The sequence below is a fragment of the Gavialis gangeticus genome, unplaced genomic scaffold (genome assembly GCF_001723915.1).
Source record: "Gavialis gangeticus isolate Ggan-Ray unplaced genomic scaffold, GavGan_comp1, whole genome shotgun sequence".
Taxonomy (NCBI): Eukaryota; Metazoa; Chordata; order Crocodylia; family Gavialidae; genus Gavialis; species Gavialis gangeticus.
Window position 1 is genome coordinate 4,995,806 of NW_017728995.1, and position 9,969 is coordinate 5,005,774.

Here is a 9,969-nt window from a genome sequence, read left to right on the forward strand (position 1 = left end):
ATAGTTTCCCGGGTCCTCCTTCCTCCCTTTTTTGAAGATTGGAACCACATTGGCCCTCTTCCAGTCCTCCGGCACCTCTCCAGTGCACCATGAGTGCTCGTAAAGCTGTGCCAGGGGACCTGCAATGACCTCGGCCAGTTCCTTTAGTACTCTAGGGTGGAGATCATCCAGACCGGCTGACTTGAATACGTCCAGCCCCTCCAGAAGCTCCCTATCTAAGTCCTCGCTAACCCTTGGCCCAGGTGTGCCTCCCCTGGGGCCCAAAGGGGGCCTATCATATAATAGAAGCCTTTTTTATTTCCTTTTATCATGTTCTGACTCCCTGTGAAAACTTGCCAAGTGATCTCTCTTTTGATTAGAGGCCTGGTCAAGTAATTTGTTACAAATGTAAATCAGTGAACAACACATCAGCTCTTTTCAGCTCCAAAGTTTCATGGAAAGTTTGATTCTGCTAAATGTAATCATTAATCAAAGAATCATTGCTGCTAATAATTCTTGGTTTATGATCAGTTTGGTGCCAGTGTTTGATGAGGTTCTTTCAATGTAAAAGTCCCATGATATACTCCTGTTCCTTGATAATAGAAGTGTAATTCTTAGAAGATGTTATGGGGGACATGCTCACCATTACAAATCTGAAAATTGCTTTTGGCTGCAATTCCAAAATTTCCAAAATTCACTTTAAAATCTGCTTTTTATATGACCATTACTGTTAATGTTCTAATCTGTGAAAAATGACCAGAAAAAGTTCATGATGATTGTCAAACTGAATTTGTTTGACAATTTAAATAAATTTGAAAAGTTTTGAGGTATTTCATTATTTATAGGTCATATCAATCTTTTCCATAGGGCTTGTAAAACAAGTGGAGCTGTGAAAAAATTCTCAGTTAAAACTAATACAATGTCATAATCCTGGTTCTAATGAAGTGAATGGTGGGTCACTTTGTCACAGTTAACAGTGGAAGTATGATAGAGTATAGGCTTTTCTAGGCTTGCGATAGGAAATGTGCAAACTGCAAAAATAAAACTGTAGAGACCATTTTAGAGATGAGGGAATAACCTGAGAGAGCTTGAGAATATGGATGTTTTCCCAATATCTTCAGGTGCAAGAAGTGATATACCTTGGAGGGGGGTAAGTTGGTTGTTAGAGGGAATTAATTATGCTAACATGTTCTTGTTTTGTTTTAAAGGGTGATAGGATCGTTGCAGAACTCCCTAGAGTTTTCTGAGGCCTTTTCATGCAACAAGACAAACTTCATGGATCCTGTAAAAAAGTGCCGGGTTTGGTGATAGAACTATGTATCCCAAAGAGGAGCTTCTCAGATACAAAGAAATTGGGAAATAATTAAGGGAATAAATGTTCTGTAAAAGTCACTGTAAGTGTTAGAAATCAAGAATGCACATCTGCTGAACTGATACTTCAAAATAGTTGATTTTTCAATTTACAGACTATCTCCAAGGCAGCAAATATAATGTATATTAGCTGCTTGTCTTTTGACTGAACCTTGCAAAATGTAAATCACTTACCCGCATATGTAGTGCTTCACTCTTAGTTTATTCCCATTTCCCATTTGCTCTACAGATTTTTTTATTCTCAGAAGGGAACACTTAATCACCTACTTCTCTGCGAATGTATATGCCTGATCAGATGGAAGAAAGAAATATTAAGTAATACAATATTTTGGACACCAAAACATGACAATGAGACAACAGTTTACATCAAATGTATCAAACTTTGTACTTCTTTCTCTCATGATAACTGCTCTACCAAATATTTGCTCTCATTTTACTTGAGACCATTTCTATAACAAAAGTCCAAAGACCTGGTAGAATACACTGATGTTATTTCTTAGTAATTATTCCAGTGTTTAATTCACTATTTTCTTTTAGTAAATACTGCTTTGCAGCCAAATTAAGAAATGTAGATAATTTATTCATTTTCAAGCATCTAATCAGTAATGTTGTGATCACAGTTTTCTAAGCATTTTCTTGTTTCTCCAAACTTGGTCTTTTTAAAGGTTTGTAGTAATGTATAAAACATAGTTTTATATTTAATTCTGAGCTACACTTATGACTTGAAGTAACTGTTATATATTTTATCAGTGATTTCATAAATGGAAAATTTTGGTTAAACCTGGTATGATACTATAGGATGAAGTCCAAAGATCTCAAAAGGAATACACAGAACAGTGACTTTTGAGATCCATTGTTTGGGCTTGATCCTGAAAATGCGTTGTTACAGGAATTTATCAACTAGTCCCCTTGAAGTTAATGGGACTGCTCCCATAAATAGAGATATCCAAGCACTGGCAAGACTGGATCTATCCTCAGGATAAGCAAAAGGCTTTAAATCTTCTATAAAATATAGGAAATGCCCTCCTGCAGGTTGCCAAGGAACTTATTGCTTCTTATATAGAAGCAAAATGAGATTTCAAAGATATATATACCGGATACCTCAGATGACTGTAATGGGTATATTTAAAAACCTGTTAATTTTAGCTTTTTGATTTTGTCATCTGATAAAAACATTTTGATAATAAATTGAAAGTATGAGCCTAGTGCTCAATATTGTCTAAGAGTACTGTGGTGTTTGTGTTTATTGTAAGGCATGTGCAGTGAATAAAAATGTGTTGTCTGCACAGCATACATATAGAAAATCCAAAACCCCAAAGTGTCTGGAACAACCAACAAAAGGAAAACTCAAATGATTTAGTCCTAGTTTAAAAATAAATGCAAATGGAGTATTTGGCACCTGAGGAAATTACCACAAAATTGACTGCATTTGTCAGCGTGTGTTAGTAGAGCATAGCAAAGAAAAGATGCTGAAGGTCAAGTTTCCAAATTCTCCTGTGCTGCACCCAGCCAATTAGTCAGGCTTGATGCTGTAACAGCAGCAAAGCCACTGTGGAGGCAACTGCTGTGTTTCTCTTTCCAAGCAGCAGCAGCAAAGTCCCTGCATTGTGCTGGGCCCACTGCCAACTCTGAATCACCAGACCAAGGACACAGAGACTTCACGAAGCTTGTCTCTGCAGTACACACAGAGAATACAACCCTGAGCGGGACTTGCAAACTCAGTGTTCCCTAATCAGTCTTTTGAACCACAGAATTTTTACCCCAGTGCCACTCCACCCAAGTCCTTCTGTGGTTACAGAAAGGGACCAGTAATACCCTGAAAGAGAGGTGATTACAGTAGGAGAAAATAAGCTGTAAGTGCATTTTAGGTGTCTCTCTCTATTGGATTCCTCTCACTCCCCTCCGTACATTTATCTTGAGTACTGATATAGCCCCCATCACCACAGTGGCTCACAATCTTTAATCCTCCCAATACTGCTGTGAGATAGGGATGTGCTGTTATCCCCATTTTACAGCTGGGAAACTGAGGCAAACAGATAAGTAACTTGACTGAGTCACAAAGGACGTTTGTGATGGATTCAGGGAACTGAACCCAAGTACCCCAGACTAGACCTAATCCCTATAGTTAAGCAGTTGTCATAAGGTTGTTTTGAAGATGGATTGGCAGTGGCACAGCTGCAGCTAGGCTACCTGAAAACAGGTGATTGATTGCATGGGTTTGCTAGCCAACAGGCCAGTCTGAATGGGACATATATAGTTACTGGAGAAAACTTCCCTTTTTTTTCTCCACAGTAGATTCAGTGCACATCCCCGATTCTCTACCCTCCACTCCACCAGTCTGTGAAAAGTGGTCCTTAGCTACACACTTCCCAGTCTTAGCTCACTCAGTGGAGCTCAATGTGGTTAGGTTATTTCTTTCATGTTGGCAGTAAGAAAGCAAACTATTCTTATGTAAAATGCCCAACAAAATGCTGGCCAGCAGTAGCAGCAGCAGAATCTGTTTGATGAGGCAGAACCTCTTTACCTATGACAGCTGTATCCAGACAAGTTGCTGAGGCCAGTGTTCTCTTTGTGATTCCCCTCCATGTGCCGTGGTCTTTTTTATTATCTTAGCTAGCTTTATTACAGCCCATTCATCTGTAACAATGGAGTAGGAGTAGAGCGGGGAAGGAGTTGCGTAAAATGCCAATGAGATACAAAACATAAACAAGAAAATATGAAATGACTGAAGTTTCACTAGCTTGGCGTTGGTTATGTTGTAAGCAAGAGGCAGCAGATTGTTCTGGCTTGGTCAAATAAAAACAGGACTGTGCACTTAGACGTGTGATTCTGAACCATGGGACCAGGGAGTACCATGAAATTCTTGTAAGGGTACTGTGGGGCGCCACACAACAGTAGCACTGTTAGGCATGCAAACCAAGAGATTTCAAATGGAAAGCCATAGTTAAAAAAATTCTGACCCATTGTGTTTTTCTGAATTCTTTGCAACAGAAGAATTGCTGTATTATTCCCATGGTCAGAAAGTGAATGAAAACGGGGAGCTGGAATTTTCCAGGTGGTACCCCGAGTCTAAAAATGTTGAGAACTACTGACTTACACCAAAGCTTACAGGAAACAACCATGTATTTAGAGCTGAACTGTGACACAGAGGAAATCCCTGCATCCGGCAAAAGGGCAACATTCTCCTAAGTTCCAAAGTAAGCGGAGCCTTAGAAGTAAGCAAATCTAGGAGCATACTAGGAGTATCACTGACTTCCAGTTAAACATTTGGCATCAGGTTTAGGCTTCTAACTCACTTGAAAATGTGTTAGGCTTCTAACTTTTTTAAAATACTACCCCCAAAAGTGTCCCCCAGCACCACCATTGGACATGGGCTGCTGAAATAGCAGATCCAAACACATGGGAGCAAGCAAAGCTACACATTTTTTGCTCCCTTCTTGGAGCAGGTGAGGGAATGGTTGGAGCCTTGGCTTTGCTTTCTGCCTGGCTACAGCTGCTGAAGCAGCACAGTGTGGGTCATTACAAGTGCTGGAATAAGTGCAGCAAGAAATTACTATACCCTAAGACCTAGAAAGATTTGTGACTCAGAGGGGTGTATTCAAGTCTTAGTGAGCTATTCCTGGGGTGATGCACATTATGTACCACTTTTTTGTTCAGGGTTGTGCCAAAAAGCACAATCTAATCCAATACTATTACCTAAGAGTTAAGTCACTTTGCCATATCCACTAAATGCAGCAAAATGGGACTGGGCAGCATTACACTAAATGCTTTGAAACCTCTGCCTCACTCTTGTGGTTTACTTATGTGATTTAGGCTGGGGGTCTATCCTGCCTTCAAGTACATGCAGACAATTCAGTCGCCTTCAGTGGCAGCTTCGGGATAGAATTGGATTGGACCCATTGTATTAACCTGAGGAAATGTGAAATTTCCAGCAATTTCAGTATGCAAACTATCTGCTTCTTGCTGTTGTGCAGCCTCCCTTCAGTGCCTCTTCTGCCCACTGTATCAATCTGTTATCTCAGGGGTCAGCAACCAACCAACATACCACCCATGGGCCAAATCCAGCCCACAAAGCCATTGGATTCAGCTGCAACATGGGGCTTTGATGGCATTCAGTGACAGGGAGCTTCAGCTGCAGTCATTGTCCTGGGCCTGCTGGAGGGACAAGCACCCGCTGTGGAAGCTCTCCCCTTGCCATTATGGAGGAAAAGTGGAGGCAATGGCTAGGTCCTAGTGCCTGCCCCCATTCTGCTCCACAGCCTAAAGGTTTGAAACCACTGCCCTCTGCTAGTCACTGCCTGAGCTCCAGCTGGAGTTGGCAAACACTAAGGCCAATCTCACCCCCAAAACAATGATACTGAGCACTTATATGACATATGACACATTTCATTTACAGCAGTAAGTATTAATCTTCATGACTCACCTGCATTTACAACTCAGTGGGTGCTTCTACATGTCCATTAATGTGCCATAGTTACTGCACATCAAGTTTAGTGCCTGCATTACCAGGTACTAAATCAACATGCAGTAACTGGCACTACTGTGCAGTAACACCAGCACATGCCTTTTAATGCTAATGCTCAGTAAATTAACACGCTTACCCTGTGATGTGCTAATACACAGTAGAGTTAGTCTGCACATTGAGCTTCTTGTGCAGACACACCCTGTTTAACAAATAAGGAACCTGAGACTCTGAGGGTAAGGGTCTATTTTTCATCTTGCAGATTGCCTTATCATTTATACCTATGCAATCAGGATATAGAGCACTGCTGAATCAGCATGCTCCACCCAAAACAGAAGAGCCACAACATGATCAGGCAACCAGGGAGTATGGCCACAGAGATAGGAGACAGGGAGACACCAGGCATCATGACTAAGGGAACGGAAAGCAAGTGCAAAGGGAGAAAAGAATCAGGTAGCAAGGAACCATTCACAGGGCCAAGAACCAGAAATGCATGTGAGGGAGGCAGGGAGAGCAAGGACCAAATGAAAGGAAAAGAATTCAAAGCAAGAGTAGCGAGAGTTATGAATCACCTCCTGAATACTTCTCCTGGTAGATAATTTCGGAGTCACCACAGATATATTAGGACTCACCAATGGGCTGGAAGTGACGCCGTATGATTTTAACTGGGAGCAGAAGAAGTCTAAAAAGATAAGAACCTGTCTTGGGTGCCCAAATCAGTTACAAGCCACATAAGAGAAGCCTGTCATGTATCTCAGATAGACACACCTTCCACTTGATTGCACAGCTGGGTCCCAAAGGGGTCATTCTGGGAGCCAAAGGGTGCTTGAAAATTCTGGCCTTATGTTTTAGAGCAGACCTACTGCTGATGGGCATGCTATCTTCATGCTCACACATTTTTATTGGCAGGTATAAGACAAGACAATAAACTGAAGAATAAATGTGTTGCCTCAGATCCAGTCCCGCATCTCAGCTATGAGTGGCTATGATTATCTCACACAAGCAAAGGCAAAATCTTGGCCTTTATAAAAGAAACATAACACTTATCATTCCAAGGTGAGATACTTGACATTTAACAAGCACTGACAATCAGAACACATCTTTCATCACAGCTTGCAAACTAATTAACCACGCTGAAATTTTTCCTTCTCTGAACATTACTGTGTCAGAGAAACATTTATAGATATGCCCTGTAAAACATATCAAATAAAATGTATGTACCAAAGGCCTTAAAATAACAATAAGGGTCTGTGGAGATGTCACTCGTACTGCAACATGTATATATTTTATTTCATCAAACATTTAAATGCTCTTAAAGGTTTCATAGCAGTTCAAGGCATGTATAAATATGCTGATTCTCTTCAGCATTTCCATGAACTCAGCATGCAGCACCTAACTGTACAGAAAACTGCCAGATTTACTGCCTGAAGTTACAACCATGGTGAATAAACAGGGCTCTAATAATGGAAACAATGTGCTGCTAAGAGTCTGTTTTTCCATGTATTTTATATGCTCATTTCCTAATGCTGCCAAAGATTTTTTTTTTCCTGAATGACAATTAGAATCAAATTAGCAGATATGGGATAATATTAGCAGATATGGGTAATAATTAGCAGATATGGGTAATAATACCCAAGAGACAACAAACTAATATCCCATAATATGCGTTTCTGTCCCTTGATACTTATAGTGAAAAAGAGAATCTTAGTTTGATAATACCAGAGCTATTTCACACAAGCAAAGAGAAGTCTCCTCACTTCAGAGCCCTTTTGGAACGGCTTCTGATTTGTGAATGGCAGTGAAATATGCCACTCTCACAGGAGCTCTTCACGTTACTTTCCCTTAAAGGTTTCATCCTTGGCTTATCGTTTATACTTGCATTCATTTACTTTGGTCACCTCCTTTCTGAATTAAATTACAGTTATATCACCTCTCTGCAGACAGCCACCCAAAATGTATTTCTGTTCTTCACACCTCTGCTTCATTTGCCATCTACTTCAGCTTCTGGATATCTGAAAATTTCTTTCCAATCAATTTATCCAGTATTTGACACCTTGGTATAAAAAAGAAGCATCGACCTGTTGCAAATTCTGGCCTCATTCACTGTATAACTTAACCACTTTCTGCAGCCTGAGAAATCTGGTTTCATTACCATATCACTTCCTAAATCTTAAATGTATAGTCAAAAGTATTTCCAGGCATAATGCTTTAAATAAGCCAAGGCCAATTGGGGAGATACTGGAGCACTGCCCAGAAATCCAAGGTAAATTTTACACTATTTTTTGTATGAGTATTTTGTATCTCTGCAAATCCCAGAGACCTTGGGAGCAGCAGGAAGAGGAAATGAACACACAGCCCATGCTGGCTGTGCCAGAGAGCAATGCTCTAGTGCCCCTCGGCTTCTGGCCAGACCCACTGCAGGAACATGGCTGAATTTCCTGAATCGAAAGTGAACATCTGTCCAGTTGTTTTTCAATTTAATCTCTGTGGTTCAGACTAACCTGCAAAGACTGAATTGATTCAGACTTGGGCTTTTTAACTGTCTGTATTTAGCCTTAAATAGAGACAGTGATAAAATCAGTGTGAGACAATCTCAGCTAGTAAAGCATTTCCAGGATCATCAAGACTAAAAACTGAACTCAGCCTGGCTCCTCAACAATTCCCCCATCAGAAAAAATCTAAGTAGGAATCTCCATCCGTTCTAAATGTCACCCAAACTAGCTCTGTGCTGAAAGTCCCTTTCCTTAGAACACCCCAAATCTTAGGACTGAAACCTTGAAGGTTTGTAAAAATTACAAAGAGCAGGATTGTGATGCCCTTGTCAACAGATAATGGCACCTTACAGCACTGGACTCAATGGAGGTGTTAAAGGAGTTAGATTATCACAGCCCAGCTGAAAAGAAGAAGCGGTCTCAAGGTACAGATGACCCAAGCTCCTATTATCTTGTCTTGTTTAACAGAGTTTCCAAACTTGACTCTGACTACAGACTACTGATGCTGGCTAGACAGAAACACACGCAGATATTCTTTGCCAGTACCAACACCTCCCAAAATCTCAAATGCCAGAGGTATACCCATTGTTCCCTAATCCAAATGAAGCAGTAGCTGCACATTTTTCTCATCTTCATTTTATCCACCAGTGAGCTTCTTCACAGAGATGATACACTGAGATATGTAAATCAGCCACCACCTGCAGGGAAGAGAGTTCAGCTTGAAATGCTTTAGTTTGAGGTAAGCAGCACAAACAAAAGCCACAAAGTGGGAAGATTCCAGCAGCAGAGGCCACCTCAGCTTTCAAGTTGCATTTTATTTTAAAAAAGGAAGTATAAATTATGGCTGGGCCACTGGTACCAGAGAAAGGGTTAACTATAGGTCCAAATCTGTCCCCCACAGAAGTCCTACAGAATAGGACTTCCAGTACAAAAACACCCTAATTTTTAGATTCACAGTAAATCTTCTCTGAAAAATGACTTGTACAGCAGGGAGAGGATTGAGATTCTTACAGCTCCTTAAGTACTGCTACTTGCTAGCAACTTTTTTCTTGTAACTCAAATACTGCTCATGTGGGGGGAAAAAAGAACATCCCAAATATATGCCCCCCAAATGGACTGACATTTAAGAATGGCGGTTTTGTTAAGGATTTGTTTATTTCACTGAATTGTTTTGTGCAATTAAGTTGGCTTAATTTTCCCATGTCTGTAGGTTACACATTCATTCAGCATGTTAGTGGCAAAAGTTTTCATTAGAGATCTAACCCTGTCCAAGTCAGAAAACTTAAACTCTTTAAGCTTTCAGCAAAGCTATCAATAAAGAGTTATCAAATTAGTTGAATTCATTTTGGAACTAGCTTACTTCTGTTCACATCAGTTTGGTCTATTACTTGCAGACTGTCCCTGAGCTCATACTTACAAGCATCTGACTGACAACTATCTATAATTAAAAGCTAGTTTACCATACTGCAAACATTTATTGTGCAAGCAATTAGTGCAATCAAAACATTTGGTTATATCTGTCAGTTTCTTTAAGAACTGTACATAAAAAGTACATAATAAAATATATAAACTAGTGTGGTCCCTGGCAGACCCAGAAGTGGACCAGAAGTACTTCCAATCTACTTCCAGGTTCACCACCGAGCATGCGGGAGACCCCCCCCCCCC

General features: G+C 40.4%; 1 protein-coding gene across 1 annotated transcript in view; it reads left to right on the plus strand.

Annotated features, from left to right (window-relative positions):
• MME (membrane metalloendopeptidase) overlaps window positions 1-2,578 on the plus strand; it is an 87,533-nt gene extending 84,955 nt beyond the window's left edge. Inside the window, exon 22 of the mRNA XM_019503176.1 lies at window positions 1,188-2,578. Within this exon, the coding sequence (XP_019358721.1) occupies window positions 1,188-1,287 (100 nt within the window). The 3' untranslated portion in view covers window positions 1,288-2,578. The remainder of the gene's footprint in view (window positions 1-1,187) is intronic.
• Window positions 2,579-9,969: the final 7,391 nt, after the last annotated feature.